At 40.1% G+C, this 22,513-nt stretch overlaps 2 protein-coding genes across 13 annotated transcripts in view; both read right to left on the bottom strand.

Annotated features, from left to right (window-relative positions):
- Positions 1 to 19,016, bottom strand: part of POLN (DNA polymerase nu) — a 174,943-nt gene extending 155,927 nt beyond the window's left edge. For 9 of the 10 annotated variants that reach the window (XR_011437649.1, XR_011437648.1, XR_011437650.1 and 6 more), the window contains exons 1-3: positions 18,933 to 19,009; positions 18,255 to 18,314; positions 5,713 to 5,857 (exon numbers count right to left, since the gene is read on the bottom strand). Coding sequence is in view for 7 of the 10 variants with exons in the window: in XM_070264051.1 (XP_070120152.1) it covers positions 5,713 to 5,857; positions 18,255 to 18,281 (172 nt within the window). In the remaining 3 variants the exon portion in view is untranslated. Of the gene's footprint in view, positions 1 to 5,712; positions 5,858 to 18,254; positions 18,315 to 18,932 lie in introns of all 10 variants that reach the window. The other variant, XM_001489088.7, reaches the window with a different exon arrangement.
- Positions 7,297 to 19,087, bottom strand: HAUS3 (HAUS augmin like complex subunit 3). 3 transcript variants are annotated; one of them, XM_023638504.2, is made up of 6 exons: positions 18,933 to 19,087; positions 18,255 to 18,314; positions 16,840 to 17,885; positions 15,450 to 15,889; positions 13,669 to 13,897; positions 7,297 to 7,870 (listed from the first exon to the last, which is right to left on the bottom strand). In XM_023638504.2, exons 3-6 carry the CDS (start codon positions 17,746 to 17,748, stop codon positions 7,637 to 7,639), a joined length of 1,812 nt encoding a protein of 603 aa, XP_023494272.2. In that variant the 5' UTR covers positions 17,749 to 17,885; positions 18,255 to 18,314; positions 18,933 to 19,087; the 3' UTR covers positions 7,297 to 7,636. The 3 variants fall into 3 exon arrangements, with proteins under 3 accessions (XP_023494272.2, XP_070120157.1, XP_001489161.2); XM_070264056.1 differs by lacking the exon at positions 18,255 to 18,314 and having other exon boundaries at positions 18,933 to 19,022; XM_001489111.7 differs by lacking the exon at positions 18,933 to 19,087 and having other exon boundaries at positions 16,840 to 18,261.
- Positions 19,088 to 22,513: the final 3,426 nt, after the last annotated feature.

Below are 22,513 nucleotides of genomic sequence, written 5' to 3'. Positions count from 1 at the left end.
CTCTGTTCAAATTATACAGTTTCTGTTCCCTGACTGACCTATGTCTCATACACTCCTTTAACAGGCCCAGTACCTCTTGACCAGGTTATGTTGTGACTTAAGGGCCAGGAGGGAAGGGGGTGGCAGTTCCTGAAAGAGCATGCATTACTTTTCAAGACAGAAACCTCTTGCATTGCCTTCAAGCTGGGGGGTGGGAGGGGGGTGATGCACTGGCCTTTAACAGAGAAGAGTAGCCACTTCTGCAGGTCCCAGAGGTATCTGGGATTGAGGAAGTGAATGCACTAATCCAGATGTCCCCAACCCATATCTCAGGGTCTGGGTGCTCTTCCTGAGCAAGGCCCTGACCCTTAGGCAGCACACCTGCCAGGTCTGAGAATTCAACCTTCTCTGGAGCTCTACAAGTCTTAGGACGGCACTAGGCACTGGGCCTGTGGTTGCAGGTGGTCTCTTTATAGGCTACCAAGGAAGCCCTCTAGTAATCTATCACATTTAGCCTTTAATTGCTAATTAATCACCCTCAGCCTTTGTCCTTCTCCAAAGGATCTATTATTCCCACCCACAGCCACCAATTGCATTGTTTCCCACTGCTTTGTACTTTTCAAATGAGGACTGTCCCAGCAGCCTGGGCAGTTGCTTCCACTGGTATGCTAGACCAGCCAACTCTAGCGAAGGTTTTCACTGCACTGCTGCCACTCACATTCCACCTACAACTTGCAATGAAGTCATCAGTGCCAGCCTGCCTGAGGGTGACCAAACTCCAAAACGCCGTGTCAGCTTTCTCAGACTACTCCTGGCACCAACTGAAGCAGATCAGGTTCCCTTGGAACCAGACTGAGCTTCGCCTGCAGGAAATTTACTGGGGGTGCTATTGGGAAGCAGGACTGAGTGAAGAGGAAGCTCAAACGTGATACAGTTGCAACAAAGGCCTCAGTCAATCTCATCTGGATGGCAAAGCACAGCCACACAGTGTGCATGCACACACAAGCTATAATTATAATCGTGGAAATTATAATCACGGAAACAAATGAACAGAAATATAAGAGGCACATACTAAGCTGTTAACTTGGGTTAGCAATAAGGGAAGAGGGCTCAACAAAGAAGAAAAAGCCTGAACTAAGAAAACAATGTATATCTGAATCCTTTCACTACGCTTGTGTATGCAAAAAAAAAATTTTTTTTTACGGACTTCATGTTTTTGGTTGTTTTTTCTTTTTTTAAAAAATACCTTTTTAGTAGAAAAGACCCCCTAAAAATGTTGAGGAAAACATTTACAACATATATATTAAAACAGTAAAATCCTCCATATATTTATGTTTGTAGAAAGCTCTTACAAAACAGTACAAGTTGAATACACATGAGCCCACCTGTGAGAAGAAAGATAACTCCTTACCCTTCAAAGAGCTCAAAACATACCAAGAGTTCAAGCATTATACAAATACCAAAAACTACTTCACAGTAAGTTCCACAAGTGGAGTTGCAAATAAATCAAATGCAGTTTACTTGCAATAAGGCACTCTTGTAATGCGAGAACTATCACTGCATTTGAGCAGAGCCCTGTAAAATGCTGATTTCACCACTCAGCGTTCTGAGTGAAGGAGAGAAAAAGTAGATGATGAAGTTGGAAAATGTCCCATGTCTGGAAGTTACAGTCAAATGTGAAAGGGGCATGAAGTACGAGAGAGAATGTGGTAGGATGTAAGACTAAAAAGGGCAGGCAGGGGCCAGGTCACCCTGTAGGAATACGTGGGAATGTTTCTGTAGATAAATCTTGCAGAAGCAAGCACAAGAGCTGAGCTAATTCTAGCAATGGTGCAAAGGCAGGACCAAAGTGGCACTAAAGTGAAGGCAAACAGCAATCAAACTACTGCAAAAATCCAAAAGAGAAGAAATGAAGGCCTGAATTAGGGTAGTGGGAATGCAAATCTAACACCTGGCAGAGTTTGCTAAGTGACTGGACGTAAGGATTTTATTTGATAGAAATAAAAATAATACACAATGTTTATCCATATACTCTTGACTAGAATGAATATAATCAAAACAGATCCATTTTCTCATTTAGTTTTTGTTATCTGTCCTTGAAATCGCAAAGACTTCCACATTAATGAGCTGGATATTTACCTTTATGCGTCTCAAACTTGTATTAATTTGTAATGTCTGTAAAAATGTTTTTATTTTACTGGAAAACACTATATTCACCTCTAAGCTCTATAAAGTTAAAATAAAACAGAATTTGGATAAATGTGTACTGGAAAATGTTATTTGATTTCTATTGGTACTTAAAACAAAGAGACATATTCTAATAAATATGTACTTAATCATATGCATAATCCTATACATGGCACCAGTTAAGTCGGATGAATCCAATTCTGAATCTAGTTTAAAGGTGCATGAGTTAGGGTAAAAAGCTAAGCTTACAGTCATAAAAGACCCAACAATACAACGGAAGAAAGAAGAAAAAGCAGTTTATTTCTTTCTCATGTTCTGAGGCGAGTGGTCTCAGCTGGTGGTGCATTAGTTTCATGAAGTCACTCTGGGACCCAGGTTCCTTCTGGCATGGTGTTCCACAATCCTCTAGGACGCTGTTATCATTTGCAGGGTAGGAAAGGAATCATTTCAGGTTCCAAGTGGAGGGAAGAAAAGAGGCCAGCTAGGTAGCGAGTTGGAGTCTTTGGGTCTACCCAGGAAATGGCACACACCACCTGACAGCACAACCCACTACCGGGAACCCGTCACTTGGTCACACCTAACTGCAGAGACTGAGCCATGTAGTCTGATCGTGTGCCTCAGAAGGGAAGGACAGACCCTGGTGTGGCGGACAAATCATCTCTGCCCAAAACGCCTTTGGAACACACGAAATGCCCATGATTAGAAAGTGGGAAGTGGCTGACACAAAAAGTCAGGATACCTTTGAGCAGGGAGAAGGCTTTAATTAAGAAGGAAATTTTGAGGTGTTGGCAATTTAAGTGGTAGTTACATAGATGTCCTCTTTATATTAATTCATTAAGTTGTATTTTAAGTTTTTGCAGCTTCTGTTTTTTCACAGCAAAGGGTTTTTAAGTAAAGATTGATCTTGCTGCACAAAGATATACACAGTCCCATCCTTAGATTTCTATATCGAGATAGCTCAGTCAGTCTAGCAGATCAGAAAATTAGACCCCAAAGTGACATTTAACATTGTCTGATTTTACCTAATAAGTGTTTGTAAAAGCAAATATTTGTAATTTATTTCCACTGATTTCTGAGTTCAATTTTTGACATTTGGTATTAAATGGGCTTTCAGAAATGAAACAATAATTTATAATATTTTACTTATCAAGAAATAAGAATTTGACATAATAACAGCTCAGCATATGACAAGAGTCCAGGAATCAATTAGGTCTTAGGTCCAGCATCACTCATCAATAATCCACCAACACTTTAATTCAGATTCAAATGAAGTAAGAATAAAACTGGTGAAACACTGTAGTAGACAGACTCTAAGACAGTCTCACGACCCCACCTCCTAGTATTCACACCCTGTGTAACTCCCTCTTCTTGAGTGTGGATGGGACCTACTGACTCACTTCTAACCAATGGAACACAGCAAAGGTGACAGGATGTTTGTGATTACCTAAGACTATGTCAGTCTTGCTAGGGACACTCTCTTGCTGGCTTTGCAAAAGCAAGCTGTCTATGAAGGGAACTACATGGAAAGGAACTGAGAGTGGCTTAACAGTCAGCGAGAAACTGAGGCCTTCAGTCCAAGAGCCTGCAAGGAACTGCATTCTGCTAACAACCATGCGAGCTTGGAATGAATGCTCCCCCATTCGAGCCTCAGATGAGATTTCAGCCCTAAGTGACACCTGCACTACAGCCCGGCAGAGGAGCCAACTAAGCTGTGCCTGGGCTCCTGAGCCACAGAAACTGTAAGATAACAAATGTGTGTTAAGTCACCAAGTTTATGGTAACAGGGTCACGCAGCAATAGATAACACAAAATTCTTACGAGAAGTCCACTACTTTTCCAAATCCAAGAACACATGACAGAAAAGTAATACCTTATCTTTTTCCATTATCTCCTCAATAAATTTATGTAAACTAGGATTTTTACAGGGTATCTAGGAGCATGACAAGAGAGTTCAGGAGATGGGCTGACAGCCATAAGTTTTTCTCAACAGAGACTCACATTATACCTATCAGAAGTATTTCACTATTCTTATCAGTTTTTGAAGGGAAGTATATTTCCACCTCTGTCAAGTGCACACTGCTCTTTTATTTTAGAAAGCAAGTACACAGAATAAGGAAAAAGCTCTCTGATGTTTAAATATTTACCTTTCTTCACTATTCCCCCCCACCACCATTCCCCCTAAAATACTATTAATTGCTATGTACGTGGTCCACATCCAAAAATCCATACCAGTTCCTGACTGACTTCTACAGTAAAGATGCACACATGCAAAAGATGCCTGAATATGAATAGATCAAAATATTAAGTAGTACTATCTCTTAATCAAGTAACTGCATTTATAACAGCTTTTGCACAATTTGTCAATACTCTCAATTATTTCATCTCAATATAATTACTGAGTTACATCTCACTCACTTATAACTTACTCTGTAGAAAAGAAACAAACAACAAATTATTCACCCAGACTTAGAAATCTAAAATAAAAACTGCTTTGTTAGCCAAAAAAAAATTGGTGTTCCAAACACTTCAGCCACAGTTGTGAGGATGTGTCACTGCTTTTTCTGTTAGACCAGGTCATAAACATATACACACAGATCTACTGATCTTTAACACCTAAGAGTTCATGTTTCTATGGCAGTATAACACACATACTGTCAAAAACACTTCTCTTGTCGACAACACACAATAAGCAAATACTATGTCCAGGTTCAACGACTCAAGAGCTAAGGTTGAGGCAAGAGGCACTGTGAAAGAGCCCATCTCTTTTGAGGTGACTTAAATAGCTCATCCAGATTCTAAGGGAATGTATGACAGAAATTCCTGGAATGAGGAAGAGAGTGTTACATTTTTAAAGCGGTAAGAGCTAAGAGAAAATGAAATTTGGTGAGCAGAAACTCAGTCATCATTGAATGGTGTAAAGTGAGGAGAAGATGGGCTCCAATCATTCAGAGGCAGGAACTTCCCTACACAATATAAAGTTCTATAGAATAATTTTGCTACATTTCATTTCCAAACAGTCTTTTTTGTGTGTATGTGAGGAAGACTGGCCCTGAACTAATATCTGTGCCAATCTTCCTCTATTTTATGTGAGATGCCACCACAGTGTGACTTGACAAGGGGTCCTAGGTCCGTGCCTGGGAGCCGAACCTGCAAACCCCAGGCCATGGAAGCAGAGCATGCAAACTTAACCACTGCACCACCAGGCCAGCCTGTCAAACCTTAGTCTTAAGAATAATTAACATTTGAGGGGCCGGCCCGGTGGCACAGCAGTTAAGTGCATGCGTTCCGTTTTGGTGGCCTGGGGTTCATTGGTTCGCATCCCGGGTGCAGACATGGCACTGCTTGGCAAGCCATGTTGTGGCAGGCGTCCCACAAGTAAAGTAGAGGAAGATGGGCATGGATGTTAGCTCAGGGCCAGTCTTCCTCAGCAAAAAGAGGAGGATTGGCAGCAGATGCTAGCTCAGGGCGCATCTGCCTCAAAATAAATAAATAAATAATGAACATTTGAGGTAACAAAAGATAGAAAAGTTCTTAAAAATTACTCACTCTTTTCACTCTCTCTCCAATTCTTAGACTCCACTAAATCACCTGAATGCATAGCAGACATAATCTTCTGAGCAACAGTGGAGAGTGGTATCTTAGAGAGATCAAAGCCTACAAATGCCTCATAATTTTCCATTTTCATAAAATCCTAAACATAAGATAAACACCCATATATTAATTTTGTAAGTTTAAAATAAGAAATGATTAAGTTATTTGAAAAATTTTATGTACTGAGACTTTCATAAAAACTACTATATTAACCACCACATGAAATAGGTATCAGTCGTCCCCATAAAACAGGTAGGATAGCAAAAATCAAAAGCGGTTAGAGGCTCAATCGGGGTATTACAGTAAACAGGTAACAAAGTAAAGCACGTATTTTCTAGTTAACCCATTTTGAAGCAAGCAACCTACTCAAATACTTCCTGAGGTTTGAAACAAATATAATCTTCAAATATACAAATCTAATAACGTAAAAATGTTTCACTGACTGGGTAATTATGGCAGACACAATCTGACATTCTTTCACTTTTACTACTCAGCTATACTGACCCTCTGGGCTGAGTGGGTGAAGGTCTGGAAGGGATAGTACAAATCAAGTAGCTGGTTATACATCTAACATCTTTGGCACTAATCTAAACAGAATTTGTGGTTCTGTGAGCCAGGAAACCAGGTGACATATTTTTCCACGTTACTGGAGAAAAGAAAAACTTTACGTAAATTCTCTATCCCAAGGTAGAACAGGAAAATCAGTCACCCATGAGGAGCTAATATCAAAATCTTAAACAAAATTTATTGCTACCAATTTTTCAAGCATATTAAGACCTAGTTAATAAACATTTTTTAAATAATGTACATGTACAATAATCGGCAAAACATTTTTGCTCAATGGATTACAAAAATTATCAGCTCTCAGCTGTCACCTAAGCATACCCATTTTCTGATGGCTATAGCTAAAAAATCCCATAAAGACCACCTAAAATGTATAGTTTTTACACTGGCATTCTATATTCTTGGAGCAGGAATATTCTTGAAGGTAATATCTATATCTTCTCTTTTCTCTATAAAGCTTACATGGTATCTAACATAGCCCATGTAGAAGTCAAGCACTCAAGAAGCATTTGATGTAAATAACTGTTGAGGTACTTCAAATTATTTTATACCAAGTCTTAAAATAACTTCTAATTGTCCAAATACTACATTTGTATCCCAACTAATACAATCTAACACTTAAGCATTTTTACTCCAAAGAAACTGACTAAATGAGCATTATAAATCCTTTGAGCAACCATTTCTATGGAATTTTGAAATTTCATTAAAAGCCATTCATGATGTATGAGTTACAATGAAGTCAAGCACGTTGAGATCTGTTTTGAAGAAATTTTGAGTCCCCAGGACCCAGCTTCTAAAGTGAACAATGGCCAGTGGAGACTTGACGTTTCTTGTGATGTAAGTAGGAACATTAAAGGAGTCTGTCTATAGCAAGGAATTATGGGGGAATAGTCTGAGTCACAGAATTTTACTTTAGTCAAATAAGAGGAGACTTGGCTATCCATATACTAACATGTCAATTCACAGTTCCACAAATTTTCAAAATATTTAACAGGAGAAAATTTATTTCAAAAAAAATAGTAAAAGAGAGATATAACTAACTTTATTTAAAAATGTCTGCATTATTTAATAATGCTTTTTCCCTGTAAGTAAGAAGTCACCAGGATTAAGTATCACCAGGCAAATGTTCAAGTCATAAAAAGCACTAGCACTATGAACATTATATAAGGAAACCCACAAATTGATATAATACTTCAATTCATTAAATGAAATGTTCCATTGACTTCAAACTTAAAATTTTAGTAGTGTTTATTCTCTTAATACATAAAACATTAAAATATAGCATATGTGGTAAGGACTCAGTTTTTAGTAATTTTCAATCTTGGAGACCAACAGCCTTAATCTTTGATTGGTTTTCTAAATTCTCCACGATATCTTTCAGATAATCTTCATCTTTTAAAAAATAAACATATAATTCTCTTTCCATTTGATGCAATTTATTAGATGCCAAAATTTTTCTTTTTGTCTTCACATCAGTAAGAATATCAGTAAGGAGATGATTTAGCTTATTCAGTTGAGATTCAACTTGATGAAACTGCTCCATTAACTCCTAAAAAGAAAATAAAAATGCTTTTAATGCAAGAGCTCTATTTGCAACACCAATTATAATTTAAAGTGTAATTTACAGGGAAAGAATCTAAATGATTTAAAAATTATTCCCACAATTCTAACAATAAATGAATCTCAATTAATTCATAGTAGGTTTAATATAAATTCCACATAACATCAATTCCAACAACTTCTGATAGGCAATTTTACGTGACTCAAAGCAAACTGAAGAGTACCTGATATGTAAATTGTTGTGCATATTCATACATTCAACAAATATTACTAAATGCCTACCATGTGCCAAGCGCTGTTTCAGAGACTACAAATACAAGAACACACACTATCTCCTTCATGGAACTTACATTCTGCTTAATCAATCAAACTTTGTTTTACCCTAATCTTTGTTTACTCTAGACATAGGCAGTACTGAGAAAGCCTTAAAATGAAGCAATTACCAATAAAAAAGAATTACCTCAACAAAGATCCTCATTTTTCTTTTTCACATTGTTATAGAAGATAAAATTACACATGACATTCAACAATCTTGACTTATCATGTAATTCTCCTGTTCAAGAACCTAGACATACTGAACCTTTCACACTTAAATTGAAATTCCTTACTTCCTAACATTAAAAGTAGTTTATTAACAAGTTTCCATGGCTTTCTTATCACATACTCTACTCCTATAAATTTTCAGCCAGTATTATCAAAAAGGTTCTCAGAAAATCTGTAGCTTTAACTACCTCAACCTTCCACAGCTTCTCAGTGTGGTCCATGAGCATGGTAAATACCTAGGATGCTCATTATGAATATAAATTCCTGTATCTCACTCCACACTAAATTACTCAAACTCTGTAACAGGGCCAGGAAGCTATATTTCAACAGGCTCCGGTGATTCTAATGTACAAATTCAAGAATGTCAGTTTAACATGTGTCATAAATGCCAGTTCCAGGGAGCAGTACTTCTTAAACTACATTTTTAAAAAAATCCACTAATAGGGGGCTGGACCCGTGGCCGAGTGGTTAAGTTCGCGCGCTCCACTGCAGGCGGCCCAGTGTTCTGTTGGTTCAAATCCTGGGCACGGACATGGCACTGCTCATCAAACCACGCTGAGGCAGTGTCCCACATACCACAACTAGAAGAACCCACAATGAAGAATATACAACTATGTACCGGGGGGCTTTGGGGAGAAAAAGGAAAAAATAAAATCTTTAAAAAAAAAATCCACTAATATCTACATTAAGTGATCTCTCTTTGAGGAAAAACTTGGTAAACTTGAATATAATGAGAAACAACAATCTCACCTTTAATTTCCATACTGAAGATCTTAACAGTTGCTAAAATACTACTCATGTAGATATTTAAAAATGTTCAACTTCATTAATAATAAAAATACAAGTTAAAATTGATACGCAGGGGCTGGCCCAACAGCATAGTGGTTAAGTTCGCATGCTCTGCTTCGGCAGCCCAGGGTTCATGGGTTCGGATCCTGGGTGCGGACCTACACACCACTCATCAAGCCATGCTGTGGCAGTGACTCCACATACAAAACAGAGGATAGACTGGCACAGATGTTAGCTCAGGGACAATCTTCCTCAAGCAAAAAGAGGAAGATTGGCAATAGATGCTAGCTCAGGGCCAAACTTCCTCAAGCAAAAAGAGGAAGATTGGCAATAGATGCTAGCTCAGGGCCAAACTTCCTCACCAAAAAAAAAACTGACATGGATGGGATTTTATACCTCATGGCTAGGGAAAAACATTAAATAATGATATCTAATAAGATTATAGTGGGGCTGGCCCCGTGGCCAAGTGGTTAAGTTCGCACGCTCCGCTGCAGGCGGCCCAGTGTTTCATCGGTTCGAATCCTGGGTGCGGACATGGCACTTCTCATCGAACCACGCTGAGGCAGCGTCCCACATGCCACAACTAGAAGGACCCACAACTAAGAATATACAACTACGTACCAGGGGGCTTTGGGGAAAAAAGGAATAAAATAAAATCTTTGGGAAAAAAAAAGATTATAGTGAAACCTTCATATTTTAGTGATTCAAAGACGCAATCTTTCACATTTTAACATATCTGAAATCAATATGCATTTTATAATCAAGAGCATCATGTGATCGTTATTGACCAGACACTCATTAGAAATGCTTTATCGCCAACATTTAAAAAGAGTTTTCTTTTATTGTAGTAAGAACATTTAACATGTGATCTCCCATCCTAACAGATTTTTAAGAGTACAATACAGGATTATTGACTACAGGCACAATATTGCACAGCAGATCTCTAGAACTTATTCATCATGCATAACTGACACTTTATACCTGTTAACAACTCCCCATTTCTCCCTCCCCAGTTCATGGGAACAACCATTCTAGTCTCTGCTCTACAAGTCTGACTAAAATATTTCACATAAGCGGAATCATGCATTATTTGTCCTAGTGACTGGCTTATTTCACTTAGCATAATTTCCTCAAGGTTCATCCATGTTTTCTATAGTTTCCTATATTTCAGGATTTCTTTTTTTTTTAAGCTGAATAATATTCCATTGTATGCATATACTACATTTTCTTTATCCATTCCTCCACTGATGGACATTTACGTTGTTTCCACATCTTGGCTATCATGAGTAGTGCTGCAATGTATGTGGGAGTGCTAATATTTCTTTGAGATCCTGATTTCTTTTATTTAAATATCCAGAAGTGGGATTACTGGATCACATGGTAGTTCTACTTTTTAATTTTTTGAGGAACCTTCATACTGTTTTCCACAGCAGCTGCACCAGTTTTCATTCCCACCAACAGTGCACAAGAGTTCTAATTTCTCCACATCCTCATCGACACTTGCTGTCTTTGTTTTTTTGAAAATAGCCATTCTAACAGGTGTAAGATGATGTATCTCACTGTGGCTTTGATTTGCATTTCCCTAATAATTAGTGACATTGAGCAACTATTCATATACCTGTTGGCCATTGGTATGTCTTCTTTGGAGAAATGTCTATTCAAGTCTTTAGCCCATTTTTTAACTGGGTTATTAATTTTTTTTATATCACCAACATTCTTGATGTACAGTGTGGAAAAACACAGACAACAACTTTGAGTCAAATAATAAAGAATTGGACACAGTGTGAAACTTCAGAAATAGCCTAACCATTTTATGTTTTTCTTTTTAATATATATTCAAAATCTATGTCTACCTACCCCTAAAATTATCTTCTAATAAGCAATATAACTTCTAATAAATATGAAATAAAAATTCTAAATAAAAAAGTATTCTGTCAGTTTAGCTGAAAGTTTTTTCTTTCTTAGCAATTCATAAAATGACGATGTAACATATGATCAGAGGTGTCTAGTAGACATTTAAATAGTGCTGTAGCATTGTAAACATGTATGACTCCTTTCAAAAGCAATATGGCAGTATCAAAGGCCCCCCTAAAAAATGTGTATACCCAAGGAATCCAATAATCCTACTTTCACGAATTCATCCAAATGAAAGTATCCAATGAAAATAAGCTATAGAAGCAAGATATACATGATGTTTTTCAAGAACAAACAAAAGAAAAAAATGAAGACTATCAAAATATCCAACAATGGTGGACTGGTTACATAAATTATGACAGTAATTAAATTAATACACTGTAACATTAGGGGCCGGCCTGGTGGCACAGTGATTAAGTTCGCATGTTCCGCTTCTCAGCGGCCTGGGGTTCGCCAGTTCACATCCCGGGTGCGGACATGGCACGTCTTGGCAACCGCCATGCTGTGGTAGGCGTCCCACATACAAAGTGGAGGAAGATGGGCATGGTGTTAGCTCAGGGCCAGTCTTCTTCAACAAAAAGAGGAGGTCTGGCAGCAGTTAGCTCAGGGCTAATCTTCCTCAAAAAAAACCAACCAAATAAATGAAAAATATACTGTAACATTAAAAATTAAGAAAATTATTTAGAGTAAAAATGTTTATTTCATAATGCTAAGTAAAAAGAATTAAAAAAGATACATAAGTCGGGGCTGGCCCCGTGGCCGAGTGGTTAAGTTCGCGCACTCCCCTGCAGGCGGCCCAGTGTTTCGTTAGTTGGAATCCTGGGCGCGGACATGGCACTGCTCATCAGACCACGCTGAGGCAGCGTCCCACATGCCACAACTAGAAGAACCCACAACAAAGAATACACAACTATGTACCGGGGGGCTTTTGGGAGAAAAAGGAAAAAATAAAATCTTTTTAAAAAAATAAAAAATAAAAAAATAAAAAATAAAAAAAGATACATAAGTAAAGGTAAAAAGCATATACCTTGCAAATACTAACCAAAAGAAAGATGATATAGAAATATTAATATCAGACAAAAGAATATTAAGACAAAAAGCATAATAGGAATAGAGAGGGTCATTATGTAATGCCAAATGGTTCAATTCACTGCAATTTAAATGCACCAGGATAATAATTCACTGCAATTTTAAACTTGGATACAACTCATAAAATAGACTCAAACATAAAAAACTGATAGAACTACAAGGAGAAATTTTCAAATTCACCATCACAGGAGCTTTTTACACAATTATCTAATAGATGAGAGAAATGCAAATTAAAGCCCCAATGAAATGCTATTTTACATCGATAGATTAAGAGAAACTTATAAATCAGACAATGCTTTGTGATGAAAAGGAAGTGGATAGATAGCATCTCTTAGACACTGCTGGTATATGATATAACCACTCTGAAAAACAATTTGATATACCATGCAAAATTGAAGCTGTGATCCAGCAATTCCAAGCCTGAGAGTGTGTGCGCATACATGTGCATGCCCAACTATGAGACATGCAACAAGACTATCCACAGCAGTATGATTACAATAGCAAATGCTGGAAATAACCTAAATATTGTCAACAGAACAGATTATTAAAATGTGGAATTTCATATAATGGAATACTAACTATATAAAAGAGAAAACTAAGAATGAGTTACAGCTTTACATATATCAACACGGATGAATCTCAATATCAAAATATTAAGAAGTTACAAAAGAATATATCCAATATAACACCATGTATATAAAGTTCTAAAACATACAAAACTAAACAATATACAGTCTAGAAATAGATATGTGTAATAGAATTATAAATAAAAGCAAGCAAATTATAAAATTAAACATAGTAGTTAGCCCTTGAAGACGGGAGGGGAATGCTATTAGGAGGGGCATGCTATCACTAAGTGTATACAGAGGATTTTAAGGATTTTTTTTAGGAAGATTAGCCCTGAGCTAATATCTGCTGCCAATCCTCCCCTTTCTGCTGAGGAAGACTGGCCCCGAGCTAACATCTATGCCCAACTTCTTCTACTTTATATGTGGAATGCCTATCACAGCGTGGCTTGATAAGCAGTGCCATGTCCTCACCCAGGATCCGAGGCAGTGAACTCCGGCCCGCCGAAGTGGAACATGCGTACTTAACCACTGTGCCACGGGGCCAGCCCGTTTTAAGGATTTTAAAGACAGAAGGGCAATCCTCTATTTGCTAAGATAGGTGAAAAAAATTAAGTGGTGGTTTTATTATTTTTTAAAAATTCTTAGCATAAACATTACATACCCTTTTAGTCTGAAATAGTTCATAAATTTTTAAAATTTCATGTACACTGATCAAAACTACCTGAGAAATATATGTGAACAAAAACTACAAGATATAAAAAAATAAATTCTATATTAGAGCAATAGGATTTGGGGCAATATTTTCTCATGTTAACATTTTCTTTAATATCTTTTACAAGGAACATTTTTAAAAGCATTTTTAATTACTATGGCAAGCACCCACCTGATCAGTAAGCAAAAGCTGATTTCCTCCTTGATACAAAGCATCACAAAGCATGTCCACATCATTATTCAGTTTGGACAGAAAGAAAGAATGTTCTTGAGCAGATACTGCCAACTGATCTTGTACTAAAGAAACATCCTGTTTTAATTTCTCAGCCACTTCCTCCAGGTTTTCATGGGTTATAAACAATTCTTTTTTCTTATTCTCTCCTTCTAAAAGTTGATAAAGCCTAAAACGTGAAAGTAAAAATTATAGGAAAAAATTCTCAAGTCAGTACAGTTTTCAAAATTACAATCCACTGTATTGGGGCATCTTTGAGGATAGCTAAAAACTTAAAACTATTAATCTGTCAGCTGCTAAATCAAGCAACTGGAAACATTCCAACCAAAATACTATCTCATTACAGAAATACATATTCTAACTATTTTTGAATTTCCAGTTTTCCCATCTCCCAAGTTTTAGTTACAAAATTGTTTTTTACTTTAACTGCCATTAGCCTACTTCAAACAAAGTACATTTCAAAGGTATCTCCCAAGAAAACACTTCTTTCACAGAATACAACTATGATGTAGTAGAAACAGAAATGAACTTGAAACAGAAGACCCAGGTCTGAATTCTGGCTGTTAGGTGAAACCTAGGTTATTAACCTCTGAAATTTAATTTCCACATCTTAATAACCCACCTATTTTAAAGGAGTGTGGTAGATTTAAAAGAAAAAAATTGAAAATATAAACAATGTAAAATGTAAAAAAACTAAACAATAAAGAGCTACATAAATAGTAACAGTAAACTTGCTACTCCAGTCTTGTCCATATTTGGTTGATAAATTAAACTCATGATGAGCGATGAGGCCACTTTAATACTTCAAATATTAATGACAGAAAAATCCTACATGGCAAATGGAAAAATGTGAGGCAGCACCTTCTACACATACCTGACAAAAAGGGTCTACTCTTTTTCTTATAATTCAAAAGTATATATATTTATATTGTTTTAATTACATGGACAAGTTGCAACAGATTTCATAAAACTGGTTCAAGCCCAAGGCTGCCAATTTCGTTCTTGTGGGATGTGACTACACAATTCCAGGGGGCACCATTCACATAGATCCTGATGTCAATGCAACCCTCTGAAACTGTGCAATGAGGCAGCCCTATCCATGCCCCTCATTTCATTAATAATAAAAGGATTAGATGATTTTCCTCTAGTCCTAGAGGAAAACCATGAGTAGGATCCAGATTTTTGAGGCTTTTGACTACTTTAGCCCTGTCATTTCAGTATCCCCATACCATCAATTGCTTAGACATCCAGAAAAGGTTGGGAGCTAGCATTCATTCTCATTCATTCACCCGACTAAACACTGAAATGAATTCTCCTCTCCTCTCTATTGCCACCTTCTCCAAATGCAGTCAATTCTCTGCCCAGCAATACCTAGCTACTACACACCAAGCTGTATTCAAACTTTCGGCTGTAAACTCCTACCACAAATGTAAAATCCTGTAAAATGCTGCCTAAAGGTGAATAAGACCTTGTGTATATTCATTCCTCTGACCCATCCTCAGATCTAAAGTAGCTACTTCCAGATTTAACGTGAATGGAAAAGAGTGCAAGAAATTAAAAAGGAAAAAAGAGGCATGTAAAAGAAAAGTGGAAGAACAGAAAGGCCAAAATTGGAGTGCAAAGATTTTCTTTAAACTTCCACAATTTTAGTTCAAACTCGTCTCTTGTATTTTACAAAATACAAAAGGAAAAATACTCACTAAAGAAACAATGAAGCATACCTATGAGAAGAAGAATCCTTGGTATCAATGGTATTCCTTGGATTTTTCTGCTGAGATATTGATGGGTCTGTTAGCATTTCTAATCGCTGGTGGAGCATCATATTGCTTTGACTAAGTTCTTGAACCAAATTTTCAAGTTGACGATATACGTCCCAATGCTTTCTTAATTCAATTTCATATGATAACTGGAGAAGTTCAAATGATGCCTTTTGTTTTATCAACTGATTTAAAACTAACTCTTGTCTTGCTGTATAATAGTCTTGCTTAGCAATCTGCAGATCAAAATCTCCCTTTACAACTGGCATATTCAATAACTGGGCATTCTCTTTTACCACAGCAGGCAAACTTTTGTCTTTTATACGAGCAATTTGTTCTTCAAGTTTCAGAATCTCACTTTTCAAACTAGAAACTTCAGCATCCAAATTATCTTTGCCAAGAGCCTACACAAAGAAAGCAATCACATTTCAACCTCCTGTATAAAATTATTTTCACTTTCCATTTTAGATTATCAGATAATATGCTCACTAATAAAAACCAACTTCATATTAGCAAAAGCCAAAACCTCAGTTTAAAAAGGAAAAGTGTAGACTGAGCCAAGGGTAAAGACAGTGTGAAGTGCTAAATTTTAATGCTATTAGTACAAGATATATACAGTAAAGGCTACCAAAACAGAGATTTTATCATGCTTGTCTTACTCAAAAAAAATTATTAGCACACTACTCACTGAATGCAAATGTACGCTATTTAAGTTTTTCTTAAAGTTATCTCAGTAGCTGATTTTAGCACTTCTAAGCAATGACAGGACTTCTTCACACACTTATGAGGTTCATGTCAGTTACAGTAACTAACTTGGTGCTGGTATTCAGTTTCAGAAAAGCTGTATTTTTACTCAACTATCTAGCAGTTCAGTTACCAAGAAACAAGCTTTCCCAGAGCGCAGATGGATATTCTGCAATACATCTTATACATTCTCAACAAAGAATCAGGTTTCTGAACTGGATCTCTGACTTCCTTAGCACCATGCTCTGGCCAGAGCAAACAAGGCAGAATACCCATAACACAGCAATGAGGCTCTTTACCCACACATCATTAAAAAGGAAATTTCAGTGTCATCTATATCTGAACCAACATAAATTTCAAATTCAGAATGTGAAAGTATTTCTGTTTAAAATTAGCTAGATAATGTGGTTGAGGTTACAATCATTATATCTGCCCTCCACTTACACGAGGATCTGTTTTCATGAAACACATCACAGCTAAGCACTGAACAAACAGAAAACAAGCAATGTAATTACTTATTATATCCCTTTCTAAAGTTCTTTAATCTCAATATTGCATCCTCCATTACTAAGAATTACAATATGAATCCAGTCTCATTTCTTATGTTTACCTTGCTAGTGCGGCTGTGAAGATTCTCCTCTGCCCACTTTATACTTGACTTCATCCTCAAATTACTTGCTTTCAAGTGAATTAACTGATGTTGAGCACAAATGTATGCTAGCTGCAGCCTTGCCATCTCTAGCCGTCTCTCCTCAAGGATTTCTTGATTATCACAAATAGATGGTGATTGTATATCCAAAAGTTGAAAGTTTTCTTCATTTGAACTTTCAACTACTTCATGTATACCCTGAAAGAACTGTTTTTTGGTATACAAGGTCAATGCTGCTGTGCTTTGCTCTTCCTGGCTGAGATATTTTTCCAAGGACAACTGAGATAAAAACACCAGAGGATTTGTCCCTTGACCCAAATTAGAATGTCTGAAGAACATCATCAATTTTGTAACTCCATCAGTAAGAGCGTGAAGTTCATTACTGATCTTAGTACTCACAGCATTAAGAATCCCTTGACTCTGCTTCAGCTTTTTAGAGGCTGCTGCTTCTCTAGCATTTAACCTCAGAGATTTGTGGCTAGTTACCGAAGCCATCAACTGGCATTTATTACGTCGCTGAATTTTCAGGTTCTTTAATTTCTGCAGAGTTTGGATCTCATCCTCTAATTTGTCTAGCTCTTTGTCATCCAGGATAGGTGTCTTCAAATCAGAAGTTTTACAGGTTTTAAGAACTTCATCCAATGCTGCCCCCTCTAGGATGGGCTTGCCTGATTGCTGAAGAACGCTAAAAGCTTCCAATTCTTCTTCACACAATACGTTCTGTTCATTCACATTCCCACAAAACCACTTCAAAAACGATTCATCCTCAGCCGTCTCAAACAACCAGTCAAAATCTTCCCCATTAAGAATATCAGCTTTGGGATAATTAATTTTTTTTAATGTGTCCACAAACTCTTTTCCACAACTCATGGTTTACCCAAATTTTCTGTAACTGGTATGGGTTTACGGTGTTAAGATTTAGAAAATAAATATACAAACAAAACTAATTTTATGTTAAGTCCAGAGAGAAGGAGAAAAAATATTTCTAGAATCTATAATGAGATCTCCTAGGGGAGGAAAAAAACAAGTATTAGACCACAAAGAAGGCGACTATATTTTTAAAACGATGATACAAATAAATGTCACATGATATTTGGGAACCGTCTAACCCAGAGACAGCTGCAGCTGCAACGTTTGATGAAGATAACAAAATAAACAATTAGGGTATCAGTTAGCACACTGCAACAATCATGAAAACCTAATTATCAAGAAAATCTTATTTTTCCCAAAGATAAAATGGTTTAAAATATATATTTTATACAGCAACAGCTCAGTTTTTACTTCAAAATAAATGGATCCAACCAAGTCCAAGCCATCCTGTGGCTGAGCAGCCTCTCTGCCCTGCGTCTCCCAGGAAAACACAAATAAACGTTTACCTCAGGGACCCCATCAGCACCCGCCATTCGCTCAAGAACGCGCGTCCGGACGCGACCAGCCTAGAGCGGAGAAAGCGAGGCGAAGGTTTAAGCACCACCCTCGACGTGAGCAGCACAAACATCTCGGCCCTCTCCCTGCTCAACCACCGCTCCCCCCAAGAATCCGCGACGACGGCGCCGAGCGGACCTCAGCGACGGCGACAAGCCGCACGACCGAGGACACACGTAACGCACTCGGGGCAAGGTCTCCGCCTGTGTTTTGTGCGGTTCACTTAACGACATGGTTGCGCGTTAACAAGATACATCCACAAAAACCACCGAGTCGGCGTCTACACGAGCTGCGCAAATCCCAGCCAGCCGACCGGCCCAGCGGAGCCCCACAGCGCCTCAGGCCCGCGCGGCCCAGCGCCCCGCCCCACAGGGCCCCGCTCTCGCCCGCGCCCCCGCCCCACGGGAGCCCCTGCTCCCACCGGAGACCTGCCCGCCCCCACCGCTGTCTCGCCGGCGCCCCAGACCCCGCGCCCTGCGGACCGCGACTGCGCCGCGCAGACAGCTCCTCGCGAGGCCTGAAAGGAGTCTCCAGGGGCGCCCGGAAAGAAGAGGCAGCCCGGCGACCGGCGCCGCTCCTGCAGCCCCACGCCCCGCGACGCCCAACACCGCGAGCCCGGCGCCGTTCACCTCAGGGAGGTCCGCTCGGGCCCCCTCAAGAACCCGCCGCCGCTCTCCGCGCCTCGCACTGCCTCACGGGAGCGCCGCGACTGCGCACGCGCAGAAGCCGAGGCGGCGGCAGGGGCAGGGGTGCCGCACGCTGACGGTCTGCGCAGGAGCGTTGCAGGAAGAGGCGGGCGGCGGGGGCGGAGTTGAGCAGGCGCTGCTCCGCCCCCAATCTGACGTCCATCTGCAGTAAGCGAGCTGATTGACTCCCTGCCTCAGGGGCGGGGCCGGAGCGGGGAGGGGTCGTGGGCTGGTTGCCCGGTTACTGGAGTCGGCCTCCAGCCGCAAGTCTGGCGCTCGCGCCCTAAGCGCCCCTGCCCTGCGCTTGGGCCCTCGGCGGGCTCCTCCTCCCAGTTCAGCTTTCACGTGCGTTTAAGTTCTGCCCGCCGCATACCCCGAGTCCCCGTCCTCCAATGGGGCTGTTTTTAAGGGAAAGCCTAGCGGGGGTCAGGAGCACGCACCCGAGCCAGCCCCCGGCCCTGTCGCTCGCCTGCTGCGCGACGCGGCAGTTCTCGGCCCGGTGGCCTCTGCGTCGCATCCTAAAGGGTTTCAATGACCCTCCCCTTCGAGAAGAGGTAGGGGTGAACGAGCTCGTGGATCTAGAGCAATCGGAGCAGTGCCTGGAGGTCTTAGGGTTTAACTGTTACTGCTCCCCTTACTGTCTCTTACAATGAACGTTATTTTGCAAAAAGTACTTGATTCCCAATGCCTCACCTGACCACTAAGCAAAAGCTGACTCCCCCCACAATCCCATTTTCAAAATATAACTTTTAAAAGGTTGAAAATATAATTCACATTAACAAAGAGTGGATACGTGTCAAAGACGGATTTAACTCTAGGTGAAACGCAGTTTCCAAGGAAGATGCCGTGTGTAGTCAATGAAAGAGTGCTGAAATCAGATTGCAAAGTTCGATGCAAATCTGGTTGATGGCCACAGTGCAATGACACCAGACCTTTGGCATTATCATTTATATTGGACAGAATTCATTTGCATATTACTGGACAAAAATCATTTTTTACTTACCAATCTTCTACAAATTAACGTCTAAATGTCCGAGGTTTGGATACCGGTCATTACTACATAGTCAGTACTCCCCCTACCCCCAGCATCAAATGATACTACTGTGGCTTGTGAGACAATGTCCTAGTCTAGTGTGACACTGGAAAGGCAGAAGTCTTTCTGGAGGATTTTTCTTAATCTTTTTAACAGAAAACAGAATGTTCTAAGGCAGATATGAATGAATTTTGAGTTGAAGATATTTCCTATTAATTCTTTATTTCTTCTACTTTTTTATCCTCCTCTTCTAAAAGTCAATAAACTCTAAAAACAAACGGAAAACAGGCATTATAGGGGGAAAAAGTCAAAGCAGTGTGGCCTGAAACCAGGGGGCTGGACCTGGGAGGAGACAGTCTGTCCTGTTGGTGAGCTGGGAGGCCAGCTTAGAGGCCCTGGACCAGAGGGCTCCCTTGGCCCAAGGAGAGAGCAGGGATGGGGTCGGTGTGCAGCATGGGAGGGAGCTGAGCTGGCTTGTGGGGAGGAAGTGGAGGCTGTGCAGGCAGCGCCTTCAAGAAGTTTTGCTGAGGAGGCAAAGATTGAGGGAGAAAGAGAGAAGGGGCAGAATGACAGGAGTTGAGGGGGTGGGAATGCAGAGCTGAGGGGAGGGTTTGGGTTTTGTTTTGTTTTAAGATGAGAGGAACTTGGGGATATTTATAGACTGTGAGGAGGAACTCAGAGGAGACAGAAGTAAAGATGCCAGAAAAAAAAGGGGCTGCTTTATAGAAAGATTCCCAGGGGACAGGGGAGTGAGAACCTGAGCAAACGAGGCCGTTCTAGAAGTCCACTTTTCCTGGTGACTCCTGTGTCGTTTCCTGGGCCCACAAATTCTCCATGTGAGTTTGAATTACTGACTTTAGTTATTTGCTTGAAAGATGTTTGTGAGGCCAAAAAAAAGCCATAAAAATATAAAATAAAAACCACAATGGGATTAGCGCCCACCCCCCCATCCCCCCCCAAATAAAATGACAAACAAAATAGGTTTAACTATACAGACTTAGAAAGTTTTCTTTGGAAATTTTACTTATTGGGGCATTTCTGCACTTGAGGTTGCATTTGGATTTTAAGAAAGCAAGTATGTTACGCTTACTTCCAGGACAAGCTTTCTCTCCTCCAATCAAAATTCCTTGAGGTTTTGGTGGGGTACTGACAGAGTCAAAAGATAAAGGGAACCCAGGAATGCATCTTCCCTGAGAAAGCCCATGAGGATAGAATGGACTAAACAGAGCTGCGAGCAGCAAGTGTTCTTGTGGTTGACTTTTTGTCCTTTTTTTCTTCCTGTAGGAATCTTTTTTCTCCTATTGATATTGAAAAGTACTTTAGGGGCCCCCCCCCCCCCCCCGGTGGCGCAGCAGTTAAGTTCGCACGTTCCGCTTCTCAGCCGCCTGTGGTTCGCCATTTCGGATACCGGGTGCGGACATGGCACGGCTTGGCAAAAGCCATGCTGTGGTAGGCGTCCCATGTATAGGTTAGAGGAAGATGGGCATGGATGTTAGCTCAGGGCCAGTCTTCCTCAGCAGAAAGAGGAGGTCTGGCAGTAGTTAGCTCAGGGCTAATCTTCCTCAAAAAAAAAAAAAGTACTTTAGGTTTTGGATGATGTGTTTTCAGGTATGTTTAAACTGTAGTCTGATATTAAAGATCGTTTGTTTTTAGATGTAGTTTTCAGTGATGGCGGCAGGACTCCATGCTTCAATTAACGGGGAGTGGGGTGTTTCTAAGCAGAGGAGTGACATTCTCAGACACGTGTTAGAAGCTTGATTCTGCAGTAACAAAAGTGACAAAAAGGAGGCAAGCGAGAGATGCAAGGAGGCTCCCATGCATTGGGGAGAGGAGGAGCCAGATGGCTCAGGGTGACATGAGAGCGTGCAGGGGCAGAGAGCCACCTTCAGAACAGAACCCTGGGGCTGATGGACAGAGAGAGCAAGTCTGGATGACTCAGTTTCCAACTGAGCAAGAAAGTGGAACTTTTTTGTATTAATCCTTCCTATTCGGAAGAAAACAGAAGATACCACTTATACTGTGGGGTTGGAGGAGGGTGGGAGTATAGTGAGTTTGTCTTCCATCGCTTTGACATTCATGCGATAAAGGTGAAAACTCAATCCTCAAACTCAGAATCCGGTTGGGGTCAGGAGCTCACCAAGATGGCCAGACAGGAGGTGGGGGTAGTTGTGGGAGGATGCTTAGAGGCCTGTGGGAAGAAGGGGGCAGGGTCTCAAAAAGGGCCTCAGGATGAGCTGAGGAGGCAGAAGGCCAAGAGGAAGGAGACCTTGAGAGCCACTGCGAGCTAAACAGGTAAGTGGCATAATCCCGTTCACATTCTGGAAAGATCCCTGTGGGGCTGGCGTGCATGGGGCCTGGCCTGGTTAGGGACTGGAGGAGAGGAAACAGCATGGAAAGGGCCCTGCAGCTGATTAGCCCAGGTTAGACCAGCACCTGATTTGGAAGGCCATAATCCCTGCAAAAATGTACCAGGAAGGGGTGTAGGAGACTC

Source organism: Equus caballus, chromosome 3 (assembly GCF_041296265.1).
Source record: "Equus caballus isolate H_3958 breed thoroughbred chromosome 3, TB-T2T, whole genome shotgun sequence".
Classification (NCBI taxonomy): domain Eukaryota; kingdom Metazoa; phylum Chordata; class Mammalia; order Perissodactyla; family Equidae; genus Equus; species Equus caballus.
Note: the sequence above shows the minus strand (reverse complement) of the source record. Positions and strands in the feature narration are given on the sequence as shown.

Excerpts from the sequence above, each read along its gene's own strand:
- HAUS3 (XM_023638504.2), bottom strand. The coding sequence starts at position 17,748 with ATGAGTTGTGGAAAAGAGTTTGTGGACACATTAAAAAAAATTAATTAT. Across the intron at positions 15,890-16,839 it reads TTCACAGCCGCACTAGCAAG|GCTCTTGGCAAAGATAATTT; the intron begins GTAAACATAAGA and ends TTCTTTGTGTAG. Across the intron at positions 13,898-15,449 it reads AAGGATTCTTCTTCTCATAG|GCTTTATCAACTTTTAGAAG; the intron begins GTATGCTTCATT and ends TTCACGTTTTAG.